At 33.3% G+C, this 27,504-nt stretch overlaps 2 protein-coding genes across 2 annotated transcripts; both read right to left on the bottom strand.

Moving 5' to 3' along the window:
• Positions 1 to 13,937: 13,937 nt before the first annotated feature.
• On the bottom strand, positions 13,938 to 16,340 carry LOC134275496 (uncharacterized). The gene is made up of 3 exons (XM_062757778.1): positions 16,331 to 16,340; positions 15,955 to 16,100; positions 13,938 to 14,198 (listed from the first exon to the last, which is right to left on the bottom strand). Exons 1-3 carry the CDS (start codon positions 16,338 to 16,340, stop codon positions 13,938 to 13,940), a joined length of 417 nt encoding a protein of 138 aa, XP_062613762.1.
• A 9,340-nt stretch (positions 16,341 to 25,680) lies between these two features.
• Positions 25,681 to 27,189, bottom strand: LOC134275495 (uncharacterized). The gene is made up of 3 exons (XM_062757777.1): positions 26,826 to 27,189; positions 26,507 to 26,695; positions 25,681 to 25,895 (listed from the first exon to the last, which is right to left on the bottom strand). Exons 1-3 carry the CDS (start codon positions 27,187 to 27,189, stop codon positions 25,681 to 25,683), a joined length of 768 nt encoding a protein of 255 aa, XP_062613761.1.
• Between the last annotated feature and the right edge of the window lie 315 nt (positions 27,190 to 27,504).

Here is a 27,504-nt window from a genome sequence, read left to right as displayed (position 1 = left end):
CTCGTTGTGAACAACGAGTGGGTCTTCCGTTCGATTCTTAATGAGATGAGATAAGATTTTGATTGAGATTTTTATTACAATGATACTATACTTAAGAAAAACGATTTTGCTGCTTTTATGTTTAAAAAAAATATTGAACGTTAAATAGTCATAAATACGAATTCTGGCCCCTTTTTGCCCTTTACATGCGGGGCCAGCCATTTTTTTTTACAATTCATCTTAAAGATCTCATGCTTATAAAAACTTTTTGTTCATCAAGTGTTCAGAGATTGCTTTTCGCTTTCGAGTTATTTGCTAAAGAAATATTTAGGGACCAATCCTTCAAATCCTTTCCGTTTAGCGAAAAGCGAAAGGTTGCATGTAGTTGAAAACATTTTTTTGAACATCTTTTATTCAATATATTTTTTCAAAGTAATTCCAACTTGTGAGATATAAAGCGTCAAAGATTTAGCATTCTGGTCCCTTGTGACCCCTTATTATATACCATACGGCATAAAAATCATAATATATAGCTGAAAATGGTTGAGATAAACATCTTTGCTTCAGTAATGTACAGAGTGTATTACAAAATATTAACTGATAAAGAGTTATCAATTAAACACTTTTGGCCCCTCCTGACCCCTAATTTGAATGCCCAGCCCCTTTTTCTAACGCTTTTTGTTCAAAAACTTATCAGAGATTCTATTTTGTTTTTCGAGTTATTTGCAAAAGAAATATTTAGGGACCAACCCTTCAGCTCCTTAACAGGGACGTTAAGCGAAAAATGAAAGATTGCATATTGTTCGGAACATTATTCTAAACATCTTTTGTTCAATATCACTTATCAAAATATTTCCCACTTTCGAGATATAAAGCGTCAAAGATTTGGCATTCTGGCCCCTTGTGGCCCCTAATTATGTAACATACGTCATAAAAGTTATGATATATAGCTGTAGATTGTTGAGATAAACATTTTTGCTTCAGTATTATATTTCAAAATGTTAACTGATAAAGAGTTATTGATTAAAGAATTTTGGCCCCTTTTTGCCCCTAATGTGATGAGTCAGCATTTTTTTCTTGATATCATATGAAAGATCTCGTTGTTCTGCACAAATTATGTTCAGTATGATTTTACAAAATATTTATACTTTAAAAGATATGATGCAAAATGTCTCAAAAAATCACTCATGATTTGTGACCTAATTTCCGTTGGAGACGGAAGACCTTAATAATTATATTTATGTATTTAATGCGATAATTTGTTAGGAGGTTTCCAGTAACATTTAGGTTCGTAAATTGTGAAAATTCTCTTATGTTCTAATTCGTTTCACTCAAACGAACATAAATTATTTACAATCAAAACAAGAACACTTGTCTACATAGGAAATGGAAGCGCTTGCTTGCCAATATTTATTAGACGTATACATTTACAAAAAACAAGTCTTCAATGGTACCGATTCTCTACCTTCCTTCTACAATATATCAAAATTATAATTAATCACACATAACAGTACAAAATGCATTTTAACACAATGCTTTTATATGTCCTCACTTCCCTGATTAAAAACGTAATATAATGCATGTATGAACACAATTATGCTTCCCTCGCCGCCCAGGAAAAACCATAGATAAAAAACAACATCGATTTATGTTGAAAAAACTATGGAAACCTGTAAGTCCGCAGCAATTGCGAGGCAAACAAAATGAATGGCGGACTCATTCTCACAAATTTACGTACGTATCATATATTATAATGTACAATTAATCGACTAGTTAAGTAAAACCTATGCAAAATGAATGTAAGTTAGAACTATCTGTAAACACATTTCGACTATATATGTAGTTAATATGTATCCTTACACAACAATCTTACATTTATATCTAATTTTACATAAAATTATCTAGAGCGACTAAGCAAATTGTTTCCCATCTTTGAAAATTAATCTGTTGTGTACAAAACTTTTAATTTTCTTGAAATAAAAACAATTACTTTCTTTATTAAACAAAATACTAGTAAAAGGTTTAAGTAAGAGGGTGGGTGGATGGGTGTGAATGTCGCAAAGCAAAGCCTTCGAATGAGTTAAAATCGTGATTAAAGTGAATACCTGTTCACCCGTTCTACAGGTATCGACCTTTAAATACTGACCAATAGCTACTGTCGCTATTATTAGCACACGATAAACAAAAGCACGTGTTCCTAGTACATATGATAAATTAATTTATGTTCTAATTCGTTTCACTCAAACGAACATAAATTATTTACAATCAAAACAAGAACACTTGTCTACATGGGAAATGGAAGCGCTTGCTTGCCAATACTGCGAACATAAAGAAAGAGGGCTCTGGTTTTTCTACAAGCTCAAGAAGCAGTTAAAAAATAATGTTCATTTATATAAGGAATCTTTGCTAAAAATTTTTGTAAATGTTGATCTTTATTGCATTTTCTTGATCATACGTGTGTTTAACAATTTCTGGTGGAAACTTTGTTTATTTATTTATTTTTAAGTAGAACTAGATATGCAATCTTAACCTATATTTGTCCAAATAAACATAAAGCATTCAAAATGTTTATCCGATTCTTGTGTTGAATATATGTTTGGAACAATGATCCTTTTTAAACAAGCTTTTGCAACAAAGCAACCATAGTTTTGACGCTGATACTGGAAATAAAAAACTAGATCGTACTCACTTTGTTCAGGTCCGTTTTGTTTTTCTATAAATGATAAAGAATAAGTATTATAAAATAACATCGAATCTCCAAACATTATTCGTTCAATTAACTCAAATATCCATCTTAAGCTATCAAACATAAGAAACTAAACAAATCATATCTTATATAGTGTTTTATATTATTGATATGGATTTCACCATTAGCAAGATTGAACGCATGCATATATTTCTTTTATAAAAGTATAAGTCTTTAAGATTTCATTTTTCAGACATGACAGATGTTATCAGATGTAAACCATCAAAATATGCGCAGTTAATACAGTTGTGTTTTCCTTCAATTCACTTAATTGCCTATTAAAATTGACCGTTCAAAAACAAAAACATCAGTATATTCTTTTAAGTATATAAAACCATACAACTTATGTCTTATTCTTTTTGGGTATAGACTTTGATTTTACCATTTGCTAGATTGAACGCAAACATGTATTTCTCCTATACATTTATGAATTTTAAATAAAAAAACATCTTTACATTCCAAACAAAAGAAATGACGATTGTTTATCTCAAGTAATATCATAATTTTCGCCGTAAAGCATTTTTCTTCAATTTGCTTGCCGAAAGTAAATAAGTTCTGAAAATCAATTAAAATTTGCAACAAGCCTTTTAGAATACATGTATATCAAATTTGTATAGCATAGTATCGCTGTAAATTATTTGCTGGCTGCATCATTCCGTGCACCAGAAATCATCATGACAACGGACAACATACTATTCGACCAGACTTTAACAAGCTGCGACGTGCTACACACCAGAAAAATGTTTAGAAACTACACTGGCTGCGTCAATACGCACCAGGACTTCCACTGGCTACAACATGCTAGGCACCAGGACTTCCACTGACTGCAACATGCTATGCACCAAGATTTCCAATGGCTACAACATGCTATGCACCAGGACTTCCACTGACTGCATCATGCTATGCACCAAGATTTCCACTGGCTACAACATGCTATGCACCAGGACTTCCACTGGCTGCAACATGCTATGCACCAGGACTTTCACTGGCTATAATGTGCTTTGCACCAGGACTTCCACTGGATGCATCGCGCTGTACACCAGAAACACCCTGAAAACTCTACTTGCGTCACATACGCAGCAACATCAACTTACTAACTTTACTGGCTGCAACGTGCTATGCACCAAGAACATAATGATAAATCTACTAAATGAGGCATACTAAGCACCAGGATTACTATAAAGATCACTGTGCATTAAATGTATCTTATATACTGAATCTTCATGTGCAGTAAAACCAACACTTCATAACTGTGCAAAAATATAACTATTTTACAAACTTCTATTACAAAATACAATTAAGAACTGTTTTTCCATTATACTATATAAATAATTTTTCACATGTAATTTTTTAACGACTTCTAGATCACTATTTATTTTATATTCTGCGAGAGTGTGCATGGATATTATTTTTTATAACATTTTAAATTTCTTAAGCCTTTAGAGCGGCATTTCCATGTACATCTGATTTTCTAATTTTAAACGAAGCAGTATCATATATAACACAGATAAAAAATATAATCACAACCGTTCAATGTTCAATATAGATTCAAATTCAGGGATATAAAAAACATCCCTCATTCAAAATTTATAAATCATTACGATTATTTCAAAATTTCAAAACGTAAAAAAATAATAGTTAAGATATTCCTATTTAAGACGTTCTGGTATTCCAAAAAAAAGATTATATATACAATTTTATGCTTGTATGTTCTTGAAAACTTAGACTGCTATCTATACACTGAATCAAAAAGCTCCTCGACACGTAACAACTTCAACCTACTTTACTTGTTTTCAAATATCGCATGTCTTTTGAAAACAAACTGCAAATTAAATTTTATTTGCGTCGTAGTGCTGATGAGTGAAATCTAGTTTGTTCAAGTCGTGTCCAAAACAATATGATATGGCTAACTATAAATATCAATGCATGTACGTTCACAGTTGAATCAAAATTTGACCGTGAAACCTGAACACAATCAATTGTATTCCATATAACCTCATTATAATATTTTACTGAAATATATAGTATACTCGGATATTTATCATTAGACCAGAAAAGAAAGTCAACAATATAAAATAACATATCTTAACTGTTTGAAAGCTTTTTAAAAAATTTCAAAGAGATAAAATTAATCCAGAGATTTTCCCTTCTATCTTTCATTTAATAACGAGAAAATGAAATGATTTCATTTACAAGCAGTAGGCTTTTGTATTTTTGATTGATAGTATTTAAAATACATCTATCTTATATCTAGAGGTTTTATCTAGAGTTTGTTGTTTTCCATGTGAAGCTGAGTGTGTTGCAAAGAGTATCTGTAAAAATTAAGCTGAATTATAATCTCCCGACCTAATTTAACTTAGTTGTGAAATCAAATCCAAATCAGTCTTTAAGGGTTTGTTAAGTAAGCATACAAGTACATATGTACAAATGCATTCATACAGTATATCGAAGCCTGCTGTAGATTCTAGCTACTCTCTCATAATCATAAGCGAAATCATTTATCGAAGTGGTACATGTATTCTGTGTGTTTAAATGAATGTCATACTGCCCTATAAACAATTAAAAAATGGTTTGTATATTCTCCATCATCATGAGACTGATTGTATAATTATTATGCTGACTGTTAAAAAGAAAAAAATACCTGCGCTATGCTTTACTGTTTACAAGTAATAAATTTATATTGTATACAATAAAATGTATGTCTTACGTAATAAAGTGAATTGAATTCAATTGTATTCAAAACGTTTTCATTATAAATAACTTAAGTATTATCGAAAATACTTATCTTTTACTTCAATGACCATTATGTATTCTCTGCCTATGGATGTAAAATCTGTTGAACTGTTCAGGCGATTCTGGACCTTAGTCTTCCGATGAGCAGTGGAAAATTCTAAGAAGATGGACATAGGTGAAATAACTTATCAAAAAGGTATCTTGTCTGTGTTTACTTTCATTATGTACTTTTATTTTTACAATAATAAACGGGGGATAAATTAATGCCGCATTCTTGAACTTGAACCTTAATTATCACCAAAAACTGAAAACATTATTTTTAAAACTTATCTTCTGCTTCAATGGCCCTTTTTTACTCTGTTTATGACTGTGAAATCTCCTTTGACTGTTGATGTAACGAATGCTGGACTTCTCGTCTTTTGTGCCGTGAAAATCATAACTTCAGGTATACAAGTACGTATCTAAGGTTTGAGGATTCTCGGTCTGCATGCGCTATTCTGGATACTTCACCACGAGAACTGTGTTTAATGAACCGTCTCTGTATTTTCGATGGTAAACTGAATGTTTGAAGAGAATAGATGTCTTTGTCGAATGCAATGCCATAAAGAATTTGCAGACTGGTTGTAGAATCGACTTTCCAAACAGGGATGGGCCTGTCTCCTTACAATTTTTCCGGACACGTTGAAACGGTAAATCACATGGAATAATCTGTTTCATGCAAACAGAGTAAACAAAGTAAATACTGCATTATTTTGCATCAGTAAAATCATTGTTTCCCTGAAAAATGTTTCTTTTAAAATGCAGGTAAAAGATTTCCAATGTAAATCAGCTTGCACAAAATCTAGCTCTCTGGGTATGATCTATTAGTTTCGGATCAAGCAATTATCAATCCTTATACAGCCTGACGCCGTGACGTCAGGCAATAATTCATCAACATGAAAGTGTTTTATTTCGCTTTAACAAAATTAGCAAAGACAAGCTGCGGTGATCTTACCTATAAGCATTATAAGACATAAAATAAATTCTTAAAATATTCCCGAGGCTTGTTTTCGAAATGGAACTATTCCAAGATATCGATAAGCATAGATATGAGATAATGATATACTCTTGCAAAATTTCTACATTTAATCTAATAAACGTAAACAAAATATACGAACATATATAGATCTATTATACTTATTGCTTATTTCTGATGAATGTTTGTGTTATGTATCCTTAATTGAATTAAAAACAATGAAGAATGTTTTTACAATCTTATTTTACAATGCAGTTACTTTCTTCAAAACTTTTTCTAACTTGACTTTAAATAACCTCCAAAATTTTCCTTTATTAAGAAACAAGAAACATTCATAGTAACCACATAGGTGTATTGCTGCTCTGATGAAGCGTTCTCCCATATTGCTTTTAATCTCGTGAGAGTTATAAAGTATCGCTGATCTTATTGATGGATGCAAGAAAAATGGACACAAATTAACATTTATCATAATTATACTTAGTGGTATGACACTGACTTGAGTGACGTCACAATATCTCATATCAATGACCTGCCATATTATCAGAAAGGCATCGCAGCACAGTTAAGGTTACAGTAAGAAGGCGGAGCCTAATTTGTACGGGAAATGTTTACTATGACGTCACGCATAATATAAGGTCTTCAAAATACCACAAAATGAAATTATTTGCTATTTCAAATAGCTGGATAGCTGTATACTATATACAAACTTACTATTACATGCAGTTTTGTCGTTTTTTAAATCGCATACAACAGTATATAAACGATGCATCGATCGCAATACACTAGTCAATGTGACGTCATCTCGCAAAAATGACGCAGTTTTTACACAGTCAGAGGGTGATCAAGTCACATTTTGTACAATTAAAAATGTCTTTTGTTCTCAAATAAAATATTATTTGCAGTAAAATAAAAAGCCATTAATTTGGATGCGACGTCTATTTTAGTATTTTATTCATAAACTGTACGTGCATTTTCCAGACATGCGATACTGTCGTGTGTTTGTATGCAGATTCATTGAAAAAGTAATGGAAGGGCCCTAATAAATCGATTTATTGCAAGGGCATATCCTCAATGTATCTAGTCAAAATTTTACACATAAACTCAAGAAGCATTAAGATATTTGAAAAGTGCTGCGAACCTCCTGAAATCTTGCATATAAATTAATTATAGCTATATTTAATGTAGTTGACCAGCAAAATATTCAACCTGCCGTTCAACAAATGAAATTTTACCAATTAAAAAAGGGAATCTATATAGGTTGGCAGCACTTTTCACAAACTATATATAGTGTTGAAATTGATTATAAAATAAACTAAGATTTTTAACTCGGTTATGCCCTTGTAATATTGAAATTTATAGATGACATCTAAACTGCAAGTATAATTGCTAAAGTCATGTGACGTCGACATCACAGGACAAGTCTAAATAAAAAATCTAAATGTCCCCAACATGTAGATTTAAACCACATTTCATTTTTTTGATATCAGTGAATTCCTAAAAAGATTCACCCATCCTAATAAAGTATGTATTTTTTATCTTAAAAAATCGCCGATATTTCCATTTGTAACCTTAACTGTGCTGCGATGCTTAAATTACTATCAACCCGGTAGTATCGTTTTGATAGCGTTTGAAAGTTGATTAAGTCAATTTGATAAAATATATTCACCAGTATGTAATGTTAAAATGAACAGGAGTATTAACGGTCTCGTTTGTGGTCTATACATTGACCTTGTTAGCAAATATAATCTGATATTAAGCGAATGGTGACTGAGGTTTCTCATTTAAAAACTATTTGGACATTTTAAAATGTCCAAATAATTTGTATATGAGAATGTTTCTTTATACGTAGAAACATGACCCCGGGTCAATATTATACAAGCAGAGTATTTTTCGACTGTAGAAAACTTTTCAAGATCGGTAATTTTACGACTCCACGAAAGTTGAAAAATGACCTCAGTAAATATTCTGTGGATGTGATCACTTTTCGTTTTTTAAAACCAGCTACGACTGGGCAAACGACCTTCGATAAAACGAGCTCTTGGTTCCCAGAACTCCTACTAAATTTTACATGCTTTTTGCAGTAGCCTTATTATCTCTCAGTTATAGAAGACGATTGCTGGTTTCCTGTAGATGTGAAATAAGATTTTGAATTTTCTTTTTCATCCTAGGAGCAAATAGGGGACAAAATATTACATTTCATACATAAAGACCTTGGTTCACTCAACTCTTATATTTTACGCTGCCGCACTGGCCTAATAATCTTTAGGAAGATGATTGATTGTGCTCTGTAGATGTGCAATAACGCTTTGGAATTTTCATTTTTTTTTACCCTTGGAGGTCTAAAAGGGTGGAAAAATGACATTGATTTCTGCATTTTATTCTACTTTAGTAACAATTGCAACATCATTTATGGAAATCAAAATTTGATGAACACTGAATTATGAATTATTATTATTATATTAGGGTATAAACATTATGTACATCATCAAAGATAGATACTCTAAGTCTTCGTATATTAACACCATATTGTTAAAGATTGCATTCAATGTGTTAGTTGTTCATAATTCTGACGTTTCTTGTGAACAATGACCAACACAACAACTAAAAGTAGAAGTCCTCCTAATGCTGCTCCCGTGGAAATTAACAGAATGTAATTATCTCCATTGTCCTTACAGTTGACTGCCGCTATTAAAGATAATGAAAATATATTAAATCTCTAAATATCAGGTTTTATCATCGTATTAAGTTTACATATTTCGACCTCTAATTTGATATCTGTGCTCGACGTCGTTACCATGCCAATGCAAATTTATTCTGCTCATTATTTATATTATATCAATTTAACAAAGACGTGGATATGGTTTCGTCCTTGCAAGTAAAGATAAGAATATTGGTGTAAACAAAAGATAATAGAAATACATTATTAGCAGACCTATTTTCTTATTCTTAAGCAACATTTATACATATTCACATTATGTACTTAAAAAAATACAACAAGTTTGTTTCATATGGGAAATTTTACAAGAAAAAGACTATTATGTTAACCTAAATATGATTAGTTCTACTTTTCTATTAACAACTTCCCTTCCTTTTGAAGCAATATACCCTGCATATTGGATTTATAGTCATCTCCATATGTGCAAAAATTCTTCAAGAGAGAAGATAAACAAACAAACGAACGAACGAAATGGGTTTTATATCTCCCACTTGGTTCCATACGCAAAAAACATGCTCCATGTTCGTAATGTCAAAAACGAGCAAACTATTAATAAACAAATTGATGAAGCAAGGATATCAAGGAGTCTTGAATAAAGTTTTATTTAGAGTTGTCATTTCGCAATTTCTATGGTCGATGCATAATTATGTCCTTATCAGCAAATACAATGGTTCATTCAATAGAAAACAGACGGTTTCATACTTAGGCCATTATTTTAACACTGGCGACATATTAATTTTTTTTTTCGTTTGCCCGATTATAACAATCAGCACGCTTGGGTTTGACCAGTCAACAGGGGATGCTTGCTCCTCCTGGCACCTGATCCCACTTCTATTGTTTTGAAGTATGTGCTAGCTTTGCTTCCGATTTGTATTGTTTAAACAGATTTTAGCGTGATATCGGTTACTTCCATATTTTATACACATGAGTTCTGTTTGACTCAATTTAAAAGAAATTTGTATTTAATGAAACCTACCGCTGAAAGCAGTTGAATTCTCAGTTTTGAAGGCTTGAAATTGAAGTTCCTTGGTTATCATAGATACACCATTCTGAATGTTAAATGTAGACTCTTTCTTGCACGTGTAGCTTTGATCCTTATTTGTTGTCAGTGCATTCAGATTGGCAGTAACAGCTGTTTTATTTGTACCGAGAGCTGCAATAAGAAATAAATTCGATTTGACGAACTATAATACAAAGACCGTGGTGTCAGTTGTCATACATTGTCTACATCAAGCATGACTATTGAGTACATTTCACTTACAAACAGTTCAATTTTCAGTACGATTCACAAAAACTAACAAAATTTAACTAAATAATCAAAAGTTCATCGTACAAAGTATGGTAAAATCTAGTTAACTAGTTAAATATAGGTTGTCATAGTTTAATGTTGACCAATGCTTTCACTAACCATTGACACCTTCAGACCTCGAAACTATGATTTACAGATGAGATTTTTATTTCGCTATAACAGTTAATAAGAAAAATCTTTTGCAATACATTTGTGAATTTCAAAACACCTACATAAAAATTAAAATAGAAAAAATATGTTTATTCACAGGTAGAATTTTGACAGTTTACACGTGCTATTGAGGGAAAATATTGCACTTATATTAATTTAATCAAATTTCAATTTTACAATATATATATATATATATATATATATATATATATATATATATATATATATATATATATATATATATATATATATATATATATATAAGCACATTTTACAACAACTCTTAAATTAACATAACTGCCCTAAGAGAAGAAATATTAATATAGAAAGCACAAAGAAATTCACTTTTACAAGGATACCCACTTCCGCCCCAGCCCGGGGTTGAACTCTCGACCTTCGGAATCTGTCTCCTAGCAGTGCAGGAACAGCGCGCTAGACCGCTCGGCTATCTAGACAAGTCAAAAAACTTGCTTTCGACGCCGATGGAATTCTCACGGCGCTGTCCTACACTACACGGTCATTGAAAATAGAAGTGAGATATATGCAGTTATTTGGACATTAGTTTTAACAGAGGATTGTTACCAATATTGGTAACAATCCTCTGTTAAAACTAATGTCCAAATAACTGTACAGTACCGACCAGACCCAACCTGACACCAAAGCAGTCCCAGAAAGCAGACCCCGGGACTGCTTTGGGACTGCTGTGGGACTGCTCTGGGACCGCTGTGGGACTGCTCTGGGACCGCTATGGGACTGCTCAGGGACTGCTATGAAAAGCAGTCCCAGCAGTCCCAGCTGCCCCTGGGACTGCTTTCTGGGACTGCTTTGTTCACTCATGTGTGAAAAAGGTTCTGAGTGACATGATAGCTCCGCCCCCTTGTGTATTCTGAATTTGCAGGCTCCCTATTGTTTTGTTTACTTGCAGCAGAGAGGAGTTTAAACTGTTTAATAAGCAAGGATTTCTTACATTCTTTTAATAAGTAGAGATTATTAGACTTAATTTATATTTTCAGGGACTGTATACTGACACAAATTAATGTGTATTTAGATTTTAAAAAAATAGGTTGATAAATAAGGAATTCATGAGAAAATTTTTATCCCTAAAAATAAACTACAAGTTTATGAGAAAAAAAATAGCTATATGTGGGCCTTTTTTAATTATCTAATTTGAATTTTAATTTGTACTCAAAATTTGCATTGGTACATGTACTATTTAAAAATAATCATTACAATGAAAAATGAAAATGCTACACATTTTATAAGGATCACGCTAAAAAAAGAGTATTCCATGTAACCCTCAAATAAAACCCAACAATTTATTAAATGACCATGAAATAAAATTATGCTACCATTCTCCCGTAACATAAACTATGTGAATAATCATTGGGGAATTAATTAATTACCGGTAGCTTTAAAAGAATAAACAAGTTATTAAAAGGGTATATTTATTTTTTTTTAAAAATGAAAATACCGGGAATTGTGATTTATTTCTTATCTGTTTTGCTTGTGTTTACCTGGCCGATTAATGTTTATAAGATGGTATCAACACCCATTGTTTCAATCGCCTTTGGGCAGAAAAATCGATATATGTTATTTGGGTATTTATATCAGTGTTACACATCATTGAACATGCTGGTAAACAATGACCCTAATTTCAATTTATTTAATGCGAAAAAAATGTGATAAATGAAATGTGTATAAATTTCTTTTGGGATTAATTAATTTTGAACATAATCTGAAGTTTCCATTCTGGTGATTTACAGGTGTACACTCTAACATTTACAAATAAAACACTTAAAACTGAGTTTTATAGAACTAGGCATTAACGATAATTAAATTGTCATGTCAGTAAAAATAATCATGACTGAAAAATAATACTTGGCAAAATTAACAAAAATTTTTTTTTAAAAGCCCCAATAACTAAGAAAACTCTAACTTTAGAGTATCCCAATAGTCTAAATTGGTCATATAATAATAAGATCTATTAAAGCTTCTTCTGGTGGAAAATAATTAATTCACGTTTAATTTTCTGTATATGGGAACCAGTATCAATCACAGAGGAATTATTAATATACCCAAGAATTGTGATTAAATATTCATGTTCAGTGTAATTCATATATGTACATGTAAGTGTGAAAGCCTTCTTCCTCCAATAAATATTATAATTATTTCAATTTTTAGGCGCATACATGTTCTGTTCATAAATGACCTTCGCGTACATGTAAGGATTCCTGGCATACTACCCAGAATCAATTTCTACTGCCTTTTATAGTTCCATTGTTTATTGGAAATCTCATTTCTGAGTTAGCTCCGCCCATTAATTAATAAACCCCGCCCACTGGGACTGCTGGGACTGCTTTCTGGGACTGCTGGGACTGCTGGGACTGCTCTATGGGACCGCTGGGACTGCTGGGACTGTTGTGGGACTGCTCTGGGACCGCTGTGGGACTGCTCTGGGACTGCTGTGGGACTGCTTTAGCAGTCCCAGAAAGCAGTCCCCGGGACTGCTCTGGGACTGCTTTGTGTCAGGTTGGGTCTGGTCGGTACTGTATCTCACTTCTATTTTCAATGACCGTGATATTGGTAACAATCCTCTGTTAAAACTAATGTCCAAATAACTGTATCTCACTTCTATTTTCAATGACCGTGTAGTGTAGGACAGCGCCGCGAGAATTCCATCGGCATCGAAAGCAAGTTTTTTGACTTGCCTAGATAGCCGAGCGGTCTAGCGCGCTGTTCCTGCACTGCTAGGAGACAGATTCCGTTGGTCGAGAGTTCAATCCCGGGCTGGGGCGGAAGTGGATATCCTTATAAAAATGAATTTCTTTGTGCTTTCTATATATATATATATATATATATAAATATATAAGATATAAAACCAGAGGTACTGTGAGCAACGAGCTCACTATATGATACCCCCGCCTCCCATATGGTTAATGATGACAAAGTCCATGTTTTAATGTGGCCGTCAAACCTAAATTATGTGTCGGATCAAAAAGTAAATAGGAGGTGCACAATGGCAATATGTAATTAAGATTTTGTGAAAGTTTCATTAAATTTCACTCAATGGTTTAAGAGGAGTTGCGGATAAGAGATGGGTACCCTAAAGCGTAACAGACGGACGGACGTACAGACGGACGGACAAAACGATTACTATATACCCTCCCGTTTATAAAAATAATAGTATCCTTCATCAAATAAGAAAGAGGAAATCTTCAGGATAGAAATTATGCATGCATGATATTTTCTTATTATGAAAAATTCTTTAAATGACCTGAATTGAAACAAGTTACTCACTGCTGTTTACAGCATCTGTAAAAAGGTTGTTATCAAAATCATAATCCAGCTCAATCTGTGAGATGTGGTACTTTGTAACTTTTTCTCTTGCTAAACTTTCACTTTTCTGTACATCAGAGGAGAAGTATATGGTCAACTTCCAGGTATTGTAAAATCCAATAACTATTTTCTGGGAATAATATCCGTTTAGTGTTGTGTTGCAGTCCCCAGTTACAGTGTATCTATCTGGTAGAGAGATAAATTCTGTTGCATTCTAGAAAAAAAAAATGAAAAGAAAACAATTTGATTTAAAAAGAAAGAACGCCAACTGTTTTTTATGCCCCCCGCTTGAAAAGCGGGAGGGTATATAGTAATCGTTAACTCCGTCCGTCTGTACGTCTGTCCGTCCGTCCGTCTGTTACGCTTTGGGGTACCCATCTCTTATCCGCAACCCCTCTCATACCACTGAATGAAATTTGATGAAACTTTCACAGAATCTTTATTACATATTGTCATTGTGCACCTCCTATTTTACTTTTTGATCCGACACATATTTTGGGTTTCCCGGCCACAAGAAAACATAGACTTTTTCACCAGTTATAAACATATGGGAGGCGGGGGGTATCATTTAGTGAGCTCATCGCTCACAGTACCTCTAGTTGACACTTGAAATGAGTCTTTCCCAGTTAATGTACAGAGAATCAAACATTTTTAAAATAAAAACTAGAGGTACTGTGAGCAATGAGCTCACTAACTGATACCCCCCGCCTCCCATAATGTCGATGTTTTGCTATTGTTTTACGGTAATATGTAAAGAGGAATAACTCGTCTTATCAAATGTTATCCAGAAGCTTCAATAGGTGACGTCATAGGATATAAATATAGAATATAATGGCAATGTCCACGTTTTGCTTTGGGAAACCTAAAATACCAGTCGAATAAAAAAGTAAAATAGGAGTTGCACAATGGCAATATGTAATAAAGATTCTGTGAAAGTTTCATTAAATTTCATTCAGTAGTATAAAAGGAGTTGCGGATAAGAGGTGGGTACCCCAAAGCGTAACAGATGGACGGACGGACGTACAGAATTAACGATTACTATATACCCTCCCGCTTTTCAAGCGGGGGGTATAATAATAGAGTTAAAGAAAGCTTAGGTTAGTTGTGCTCAAGTATTCAAATACATGTATAGGTATTTATTTTACACACAAGATGCATCTGATATAAGTGTATGGAATATATAAATTTGGTAGATAGGTAAGCTTGTGCTCGATGTTTTCTGACAGAAAATCTGCTGTAAAATTTATTAAAATTTGCATAAAAATGAGAAAATTTGGAAATTGACATATTTTCCGACCTTTCTATGACCTCTGTGTATCCGATAACTTAGAACCAATACTCATTTTGTGGCAAAGGTGATAAGTGGTTTTCAATCTTTTAGATGTTGAATCATTCCAAAAGACACCCCAAACCAAAGGCCAAAAAGGGGTCTCACCCTACTTTGTCCTTTGCAGCTGAACGAACATACATTGCAATTAAAGTCGCAAATCATGACACATATTGCAAGACATCTCTAATTGTATTCAATGATTATAGAAATTATAGAAATTGGTAATTAGTGAAAAATTAAAGAAGCTATCGAAAAAATGCTTCATTTTTATGCCTTTTTATGTTGACTTTTTTTTACAAGGCAATTTCTAAGACGTCAATGAGCTTATAATTATATTGGAATGCATAAAATGAGAAAAAAGATGTTAATTTCAAGCTTCATTTTGAAATGTTTTGAATAATAAAATTAAGAACTATCCTTCCTTCCTTAGGAGCGGATTTCCTTAAAGAGAATTCATGTTGCTGATTTTCTCACCGTTGCAGATCTAACTGTAGCGCATTTTCATAAATTTTAAATTTAAATAGTTTTTTTTCAGCTCATAAAATCTATGTAATAGAAAATCTATCATATTTATTTTCAGAGAGACAAAAAAAAAAACAATCGACATATACATCATAATTGCTTTAGTTCTGATATTTACCCCATTATCTGACATGTATGGAATGTTGAACTGAATACCTCCTTTGAGCATAATGCAAGTGCCGTTTTCATCAGCCACTGCAAACATAATCACAGGGGGGTTTCCAGGATTTGGAATAGGTCCTATGTCTTCCTTACAGTCGTATCCTAAAATAAGATTAGATTATATCGATTTCAATGCATACTTGTATGATAACCGTATACTTTAAATCTATTTGTTGAAGTTTGTGGAAATGTACTTTTATCTTTACATTTGCATTAAATTAGATGTCGTTTATTGCGAAGATGGCCTTCTGTTGGCAAAAAAAGCTGTTCAAAATCTAAAAAAGGGAATACATGTGCAAAGAAATTAGATATATTGCACTATATTGAAATACCCAAGAACATAATCTGTGGATATGAATGAGCCTTCACTACCAATTGAACGAAAAAGGTGTTAAGGGTATAGTAAGTAGCTGGGGGGTAAAGCTGGATGGAAAAAAACCCATAAAATTACAGACTTGGGTAAACGAATTGTATCAATAAAAGTGAAAAGTAGGTCAAAACCTTTCACATCTCTCTCAATATTTTTATTATAATAAATATGTAATCAGGAAAAACTTATAAAATACCTAAAATTCTGATTAGGAAAATTGAAGATATAATCTCTTCGGATCATAAGCTAGTGATTCAATTTTGGATGTAACAGGTTAAAAATTGATTTATGTTGTATAACCTGGATTGCCTACGTCACAATGGATTACGCTTAAATAGCTACTCTTACTGTTATAACCTGGGAAGAGTAAAATGCCCCGACCTAGATTATACGTTTTACTTTGGTAGCCATAAATGCACTCCTTGAATTTTTCTTAAAAGGAAAGAAACCCTTCTAAATAAAAATGAAGTAAAGAATTAGACAGGATGCCAAATTGTCAACTTTTATTTAATGCGGTTTACATGTAATAATGACCTCCTTATTAAATTATCTGCAGTCAAAATCGAAAAAGGTGCAGGACAGAAACGTTGAAAACTCAGAAAGAGATTGAGGCAAAGATAAGACTGTAAAATAGACCAAAACAACATTCCTTAATCATCTAGCTATCAAAAGTAGAAAGTAATCCTGCAATAGAAAGAATAGAAACTTGCTCGAATTTTTTTGTAACTTTGATCTCCAATTACCAGAGAAACTAGAGGAACTGTGAGCAATGAGCTCACTAAATGATACCCCGCCTCCCATAATGTCGATGTGTTGCCATATATTGTTTTACGGTAATGTTTAAAGAGGAATTACTCGTCCTATCAAATGTTATCCAGAATCTTATATTATGTGACGTCATAGGTAAACAAACAAGAGGCCCATGGGCCACATCGCTCACCTGAGAAGCTTTGACCATTCTGTTCTTTACCAGATTCCCCCCTTGTTATACATAATGCATCCCCACCCTACCCCTCTGATCATAATTTAGACATTTTGAAATCTACACTACCCCATGATCTTTCAATGGGCACATATGTTTCAGCTTTTTTGGCCCAGTGGTTCCTGAGAAGCCCTTCCCCCAGGGGTCATGATTCCTACAATTTAGAATTTACACTACCCCAGAATGCTTCCACATAAGCTTCACTTTTTCTGGCCCAGTGGTTCTTGAGAAGAAGATTTTTAAAGATTTTTCCTATATATTTCTATATAAAACTTTGATTCCCCATTTTGGCCCCGCTCTTCCCCCGGGGGTCATTAGTTGAACAATTTAGAATCCACATTATACCAGGATGCTTCCACATAAGTTTTAGCTTTTCTGGCCCAGTGATTCTTGAGAAGAAGATTTTCAAAGATTTTTCCTATATATTTCTATGTAAAACTTTGATACCCCATTGTGGCCCTGCCCTTCCCCCAGGGGTCATGATTTGAACAATTTTTAAATCTACACTATACCAGGGTGCTTCCACATAAGTTTCAGCTTTTCTGGCCCAGTGGTTCTTGAAAAGAAGATTTTCAAAGATTTTTCCTATATATTTCTATATAAAACTTTGATTCCCCATTGTGGCCCCGCCCTTCCCCGGGGGGTCATTATTTGAACAATTTAGAATTTACATTATACCAGGATGCTTCCACATAAGTTTCAGCTTTTCTGGCCCAGTGGTTCTTGAGAAGAAGATTTTCAAAGATTTTTCCTATATATTTCTATGTAAAACTTTGATTCCCCATTGTGGTCCCACCCTTCCCCCGGGGGTCATGATTTGAACAATTTAGAATCTACACTATACCAGGATGGTTCCACATAAGTTTTAGCTTTTCTGGCCCAGTGGTTCTTGAGAAGAAGATTTTCAAAGATTTTTCCTATATATTTCTATGTAAAACTTTGATTCCCCATTGTGGCCCTGCCCTTCCCCCGGGGGTCATGATGTGAACAATTTAGAATTTACACTATACCAGGATGATTCCACATAAGTTTCAGCTTTACTGGCCCAGTAGTTCTTGAGAAGAAGATTTTTTAATGACCCAACCCTATTTTTGTCTTTTCTTGATTATCTCCCCTTGCGAGGGGATATGTCCCTTCATTTTAACAATTTAAATTCCCCTTCATCCAAGAATGCTTTGTACCAAGTTTGGTCAAAATTGGCCCAGTGGTTCTTGAGAAGAAGTCGAAAATGTGAAAAGTTTACAGAAAGACAGACAGACGGACAGACAGATGGACACCGGAGAAAATGTTATCAGAAAAGCTCACTTAAGCTTTCAGCTGAGGTGAGCTAAAAATGGCAATGTCCATGTTTTGCTCTGGGAAACCTATAATACGTGTCGAATAAAAAAGTGAAATAGGAGGTGCACAATGGCAATATGTAATAAAGATTCTGTGAAAGTTTCATTAAATTTCACTCAGTAGTATATGAGGAGTTGCGGATAAGACAAAAAGCGTAACAGACGGACGGACGGACGGATGTACAGACGGACGGACGGAAATCCCGATCACTATATACCCTCCCGCTTTTCAAGCGGGGGTATAAATATGAGGTCATTATATGTTCCATTTAGACTTCTTACAGACTTGTTATTAAATGTAAGGAAAATGGACCTTGTTTTGTTTGCTTGTTGTTGTTTAACGTCTGAGAAATTTGAGCAAAAATAAAAAAAAAAACGGTTCAAACTAATTACTAGGCATTAATGGTTAATCAATAGTCTTGATGTTTATTAAAAGGGGAATATTCAGTAAATATAAATTATTTACCGTTTTCTGAAAATATTCCTTTCTCCACATTAAATGCTTGTACTCGTAAATTTCTGAACGTAAAAGTCATGGTGTCGTCTGAGAAATTTCCCCCTACGTCACATTTATAATAAAACTTGGGGATTGACAGCTTCAACGGTTTGCCGGTTATCACGTGATTTAACTCACCTGAAATTTTATTGTTCAATATAAATGAATGGATGTACATATAGTTACATGTATAACTATTGATACATGCATATCTTATTAAATATGTCTCTGATCAGTACTCTCTAGCTGTAACAAGAGGCCCATGGACCTTTTATGTCACCTGAGCATCATGTAACAACTTTCTTACTATTGTATTTGGTTCATGTTTTTAACCCGAGGCCATGACATTCACAATTTGGAAAGAGGTACCGTTGCTCATCATAACTATACACTTAGCATGCATACTTTGGTACCTTAATCGCAATAGACAGAGTGGGGGAAATGCATATTAACAAATCAGCATAAATCAGTAATAACCAGTACTGCCAAAACCCCACAGGAACCCCAACCCGGAAGCCACACATTTCAAAATTTTGGAAAAAGGACCATTCGCTCATCATATCGATCATCGTTTTATTGATTTCAAAGTATTAATTCATTCTTAGTATATAAGAAGATTCCCACCCTAACACCAAAACTCCCCACGGTACCCCAGACACAGGGGTCTTGAATTTCACGTTTTTGCAAGAAGAACCGTTGCTCATAATAGATATTATAGGTAATTCAACTGCTCAATATCAAGCAGCAAAGGAGGAGATTTTCAAAGAATCAATGCACATTAACGATGAAATCTATAGAACCTACGCTAAAACCCCTGACCATGGGCCATGAAATTTATAATTTTCGATGAGTTACCCTACAAGTGTCGTTACCACACTTATAGTTTGTTTAATACCCAGGAGCAGAGAAGAAGGTTCCCCCCCCAAAAAAAATGCATTTTCACTATATAATCAATAGATCCACACCAACGCCAAAGCCCTGGGGCTTTGAAACTTACAATTCTGTGAACTCACAACCTTCTTCATTATAACTTTACATTAAATTTGTTTAATACCCAGAAGCAGAGAAGATTTTCAAAGAAATAATGCATTTTCACTATGTAATCTGTATCGCCCCGCCTTGCACTAGATTGTATTAATTTTGGTCGTTTTTGTCCCACCCTTAAGCCCCAAGGGTTCAAGGACTATGACATTCACAAGTTTTATTCTCCTTTACCCTTAGATGCTCTAAACCAAAACTGGTTGAGCGGTTAAAGAGAAGAAGTGAAAATATTAACACACGACGGATGACGACAGACGAAACAGATAGCAATAAGTCACCTGAGGTTTCTCTTGTGACCTGAAAAAAAGCCCCTGCACCAAACTTAAACTACATTAATATAGCTACATTGATTTGAAGCCCAAACCGCATCCACGTAAAAAAGAAAACATACCATGGCTATTCATTTAAAAGTGACACTACACGTACTCCTTTTAAATTTTACACTTAATAGAAATGGAACCTCTTTTATAATGTTAAGTGTCTTCCATACTTCTGATTTGAAACGAAGTCACAACCTATTCATCAAGCGGTTTTCGAAGAGAGCATCTTTTTCGGAACCACCCTGTGGACACTGTTAACATGAAGACGAAGGAAAGTCCTTAAAGGACATTCTGAACGTCAGGTAGTATATCAAATATCGTTTTCTAATGAATATCAAGGGAAAAGAAATTTTCAAAGAACTCGTATCATTATATGGAAACTCTGTTGTGACTATCTAAACTGTTTATCGATGGATAAAGCATTTCAAACTTGGTAGGGATTCAGTTGAAAATATCAAACAGTCAGGAAGGCCAAGATCAATTATCAATGGGAAATCGGTTGCAACAGTAAAGAATATTATCGACAGAGACGGCAGAGTGACTGAGAAACCAGATTGCCAAGAAACTGAACATTTCATCGGGTAGCATTTCTAAAATTTTAAAACAACATTTTGGAGTCAGAAAAGTACCTGCGAGGTGGATTCCACACGTTTTAAATGACGAGCAAAAAAGAAAGTGATTACAAATTTCTCGAAAACTTATGGGAAATGTGTTAAAAGACGTCTACATAAAATTGTTACGGGGGATGAAACTTTGCACATTTTAATGAATCTGAGGGAAAGAAGGGAAACAAAATTGGGCTCCTTAAACAAAGTAAACAACCTACATTTGCTAAACACGTGGAAACAGAAAGGAAGGCTTATATGCCATCTTTTTCGATTCAAACGGGATAGTCGCTCAGATTACAATTAAAAAGGGCAGAAGTGTTACTAAAGTTGCTTACGTGAAAAAGATACTGCCGGGGGTACAAAAACACTGCAAAAACAGAAGACCAAAGTCGGGAATGAGGGGGGTCATGCTTTTACATTATAATTCCCGAGCACACACTGCAAAGTACACGCAAGATTTCTTGTTGGAAAATGGAATACAACAATTGGATCACCCCTTTATTCACCAGATTTATCCCCATGTGACTTTTTCTTATTCCCTAAATTGAAAAAGATGCTATCTGGAAGGCGTTTAGATTCTCGTTCTGCATTGAGTTCAGCTGTGTATCAGTGTCTAAAGAGCATACATCTTTAGAGTAGAGAGGCGCGTTCCAAAGCTTCATAAACGACTTAAAGATGTGTTGAAGTAAAAGGTAATCATTTTGAAGGGATTTAAATAAAATAGAAAAGAATCATATGTTATTTCTTACTTTATTGAAGAAGTCTCTAATGAATAGCCCTCGTAAAGTCATATGCTTTTGGTGTGATACCTACATTTCGGATAGGTGCTAAACTTGACATCTGGGAACATTCTAACATCAACATCTGCAGACATGAATACCAGATAAGATTTGCCTTCAATGATTTCAAAATTAAATGACAAGGATTTAATTTCTGCATTCTCTGCTGTTATGGTAAGGCTGGAAGTGTCGTCATTTCCACTGGCACAAGTTCCATCGACTTTAACTTTACTGCTCTTTGGGACATTTATAATTCTTTTGGCCTGCAATGTAGAAACGAATATCTCATTAACAAATCCTTTTTTATTTTGCTTAAGGAACTCATTACACCATTTTTTGATGAAGTACTACACAAAAAATAAACCTCCATTGCGTCGACCGGTTTCCTCTGCGGACGAATCGTACAGGAACCTCTATAATATGACCCTGACCTTTAAAACGCTTTAAAAATAGATGAAACATGCGGTGTTATAAACAGTGAAAACAAAGTAACAGATTCATTATGCATACACCAAGAAGCTGAAACAAGATACTAGTAACAACAGTCAAATCTTCGCCAAACAAGTAATGTCAATTTCATAGCGATGCATGCAGTGAGCTCTATCAATCAATGACATGTTTGTATGGAGGAAATTCAAGTTAAAATCTACAACCTTGTTGAAATTAAAATTTTATTTACTTGCACTATTTACTGTGTTGGTGTTAATTTATATATTTACTTTATTGATTTAAATGTATACTCTGACAAATCAAAGCCTTCTTCTGAATTTTAGATGTAATGTCAAACGTTTTGAGTCTTGGGTAATTAGGAAAGATAACTCTTTTTAAGTGGACTTTTTATACCAAATAATTTTTAAACTGGATTTTTCATTTTGTTTAAACATTCTTCATTCAATTTGACACATGTAATTCATACATTCCTTGTCTCTTCAGAATTTTTTTTTCTTCATGTTTTATGCATAGATTAAAAAGATAATGACATTAATTGATTTTTAGGATAAAATTATATTTTCTAATAAATATAATTATTATTAGGTATTATGAGGTATTTTCTCTGTGTATTCTTGTCTTAAGAAGATGCCCATCATTTGACACTGAAAGTTCTGAAATTCTAATTAGAAAACATTCTTTGTTTTTTTCTAAAGCATTTTTCTGTATATTCGTAAGAATTGTCTTGTAAATTCTCATAAAGGTTTTTACTCTTATGCTTGCTTTCACCATGAATTTTGATTTGCCCAATCTCGGCAAGTGCGATTTGATGTGAGAAAACCTATAAACTATCTGAACCTTCATGCACTATATTATCAGCTATTTAAGTGGGGACCTATGTCCGAAAAGTCTTTGTGTGAAATTTTCAAAACTTTGACATCTCTTTCCTGACCACTTACTTTTAATATTTAGGTATTAAAAACAATACCTTTATATGCTGTGTTGCAACCACTATTGAAATAATGACCACTATTGAAATAATTATATCAATAGTGGTTGAGAGTGCATTTCAATAGCAAACATAGTTAGTAACCACTATTGAAATATGACCACTATCGAAATAATTATATCAATAGTGGTTGAGAGTGCATTTCAATAGCAGTCATAGTTAGTAACCACTATTGAAATACGACCACTATTGAAATGAATATATCAATAGTGGTTGAGAGTGCATTTCAATAGCAGTCATAGTAAGTAACCACTATTGAAATACGACCACTATTGAAATTATTATATCAATAGTGGTTGAGAGTGCATTTAAATATAATGACCATAGGTTTCAGCCACTATTGAAATACCAGCACTACTGAAATAATTATTCAATTGTGGGTTTGATTGCATTTCAATATGATTACCATAGCTTTCAAACGCTATTAAAATACTACCAGGATTGAAAGAAAAGTTTCACCGCAGCATTTGAAATATTTATTTCAATATATTGGATTCATTGTTGAATTTACTATTGAAATCAGTAATTTAATCCATATTAAAATCTTTATTTCAAAAGTGAACATTATTTCAATAGTGGTTGCAACCTATGTTTATTATTAAAATGAATCTCACCCACTATTGAAATAATTATTTCAATAGTGGTCGTATTGCAATAGTGGTTATTACCCATGTTTATTATTGAAATGCACTCTCACCCACTATTGAAATAATTATTTCAATAGTGGTCGTATTTCAATAGTGGTTACTAATTATGTTTGTTATTGAAATGCACTCTCAACCACTATTGATATAATCATTTCAATAGTGGTCGTATTTCAATAGTGGTTACTAACTATGACTGCTATTGAAATACACTCTCAACCACTATTGATATAATTATTTCAATAGTGGTTGTATTTCTATGGTGGTTACTAACTATGTTTCTTATTGAAATGCTCTCTCAACCACTATTGATATAATTATTTCAATAGTGGTCGTTATTTCAATAGTGGTTGCAACAATGCTTATTTTTACACAGGAGCACGTGCAAAAACAGTGTGAAATACTAAAAATAGATTATTTTCAGACATTGTTGTTCTACTCCAAATATGCGCTAAAAAGAACAAAATATGTCAAATCACATTCGAAATCAACATGTATTAAATTTACATAACTTGTAGCTTTAAGATGAAGGCAAATTCATTGTAATTCATCTCGCATGAAAAATTATAAAGGAGTACAAAGGAAGTATCACCCCGTTTTTCTCGTCGTATTTTTTACAATTCCGACATGCATAACAGGTTACATATATCTGAAAAAGTCTTTGTGTGAAAATGTTTTAATTCATATTTTTTGAAAGAAATGACCCCTCTTTTTATTTTAACAAAGAAAAAAGTATACATCTATGATAAAATAAACGAGAAATATGACGTTTTCTTTTATTTTTGTACTCTTCCGTCATAAATATTGACCTTTCTGCACTAAAAAAGGTAAGTTAGCACTGACAAACAACTGAATATAAAACTATTTTGCAAAAAACGAATATTTGTTTTGATGAGAAATAATTTAAACAGATAAACTCTTTTCTTCTTCATTCTAATCATTCTGCCCCCCCCCCCTTTCCACGTCAACAACCAACACCTAATAGAAACTAGGAATGACTTTATACAATAAAGTCTGAATGTACACTATAAATCAATAAGTAAATAAAGGTACAAGTACATTTCTTAATTTTTCCTTAGTTTTATACAGAAAATACAATCAATGGTAATCATAAAATTAAACATATTTCCCTCATGCCGCTGTCTTTACTGATTTTTTTCTTATATTTTTTTGCATTTTTATATCAGCATATCACGGAGTTATTTCTTCACAACTGAAATTGCTATAAATTATCAACCAAAGGAAGAGAATTCTAATGTTAACAAACTCCATAAATCAAATAAAACTGTTATAAATGATGCATGAAAAAAATTCTTGTTGTAAACTGTGTACGTTATTGATTAATAACAATGTTATGTCTATAATCACAGTTGCAAAAGTCAGCGGAAAAAAACAAACGTCGCTATTGTGACGTCACATAACGCTGCTTTGACGTAGAACGACATAAGTCCCCCCTTAAAAACTTGTAGGACATTATTCTTCCTTTTTTAATTATGGACCTGTTTTGACAGTATCCAGTGGCTTGGAATAATTTGTATATTTTTTTGTTTAATTTGTTTTAAACAAATCCATGAAACATTACATCAACAATTAACATCATAAATTCATTAAGACATGTACATTTTTTTAAACTGACGAAAACTTACAATTCCATTATCCCATTTAATTTAAGTCACAATTAGTTGGAAGTGTCCCTCTATGATGAGACAGGCTATAGAATTCTCCGTGACTTTGTATGAGTACGTTTGAGGGGATACTGGAATGGTGGACATATAAGTGGAAGCAGTTGTGTATGCGTCTACTGTTACATTGCTCGGCCAGAATGTTGTTACTGGGAATTCCCTTGTTTGCAATGTGCATTTGTCATGAAGACACTCAAACACTGAAATAATATCATAAAAAGAAGAAATATATTCAGTACACTTAGAAGTGAAATTTTACATTCTCAATTTTAAACGTATAAGAGAACCATGTAGTAAAATTGCAAAGCGGCGCATATAGCTCTAAAAGTTTGGTAATCACATTTGTTGAGCCTCCAATTACCATTGCATGAATAAAACTTCTCATATTTCAGACTTATAATATAAAAAAAAGAAATTGATAACTGGATTGCTAACAATACCAAAAACCTTTTCTATAGGCTATACGACCACTGAGCTCACTCAATGATAACCCCACCTCCCATATGATTATAATTGTGAAGTCCATGTTTTGCTCTGGTATACCCGAAATAAGTGTCACATCAAACAGTAAAACTGGAACTGTACAAATGAAATTGGTATTATGCAATAAAGAATTGAATCTGTGAAAGTACCCAAAGTTGTAACAAACGAATGGAGACGGACAGATGAACATCCCGATCATTATATACCTTGCAACTTTTCAAGCGGGGACATATGTTTTAAAATCATTGTTGCTGTGCTATGCATGGACTCTAAAATATTCCCAATGTCTCCTCAATAATCGGAATATGGGATTTAAGTAACATCTTACCATTAGTGCTGAGTTTTCCATTTCTTATATTAAAAGCCTGAATCTGGACACCAGACATATCCATGTCCATGGTGTAAATTGTGTCCTCCAGCTCTCCAATCAATGTAATTCTCTGAGGGGGTATACACTGATACAGCTGGGTGTCTCTTCCAAGGTTCAAGTCTGCAGTATCCAACAAATTTGTTGAAGCTGTAATGTTTATCCACATGATCAAATGATACATAATAATGAAATGGATTAAAAGATAAAATGGACATTGCATCTTGTTGCTTTAGTTGTAAAAGTTAATTAACATGCGTAATGTCAAATGATATCTTACTTGCTATTGGTGTTCCTGGAAAGAATTCAAATGGAGCAAATGTAAACATCAAGCTCATGTTTACTGATAAATCAGGGAGATCAATGAAAGTCAAGATCAAAAAGTCTTCATTGGAATTTGTCAGTGTCAATACGGACTGATACTCTCCTACAGTTGCACAATCTCCACTTCTCACAGTGAAATTACTTCCATCAAATCTTACAGTTTCATTTCCATTACTCAGGGTAAACAGAACATCCATCTTGACATCAATACAGGTTTCATTGTTGTCGTACATGTACTTATATTCTGATCCTTGTGTCAGTGATAATGCTTGATTTGTCAAAGTTAAAAGAAACTGAACAATAATTAATATCAAAGCCATGTCTGGAATGATATATATAATTTAAATACAGTTAATCACTTAAAATCGAGAGAACTTTATTTTTGTGTAATTTGGCGAAACAATGAGCTCGCGAAAATTTCACATTCTCGCGTATAATAGTATTCCTTTCGATTATATAGAGGAATAACAACAATTTGTGAAAATTATGTCTCGCTAATAAATAGTTAATACATAAAAATAATTAATAATATGTCTCGCTAATAAATAGTTTCTCACAAAAATATGGTGTCGCAAAAAGTGATCTACAGTAAGTACATGCATGTGTACAAGTCATTCTCTTCGCAAAGAAGTAAA

Source organism: Saccostrea cucullata, unplaced genomic scaffold (assembly GCF_032062105.1).
Source record: "Saccostrea cucullata isolate Sc308-1 unplaced genomic scaffold, CSIRO_AGI_Scuc_v1 ctg7377, whole genome shotgun sequence".
In the NCBI taxonomy this organism is placed as follows: domain Eukaryota; kingdom Metazoa; phylum Mollusca; class Bivalvia; order Ostreida; family Ostreidae; genus Saccostrea; species Saccostrea cuccullata.
Note: the sequence above shows the minus strand (reverse complement) of the source record. Positions and strands in the feature narration are given on the sequence as shown.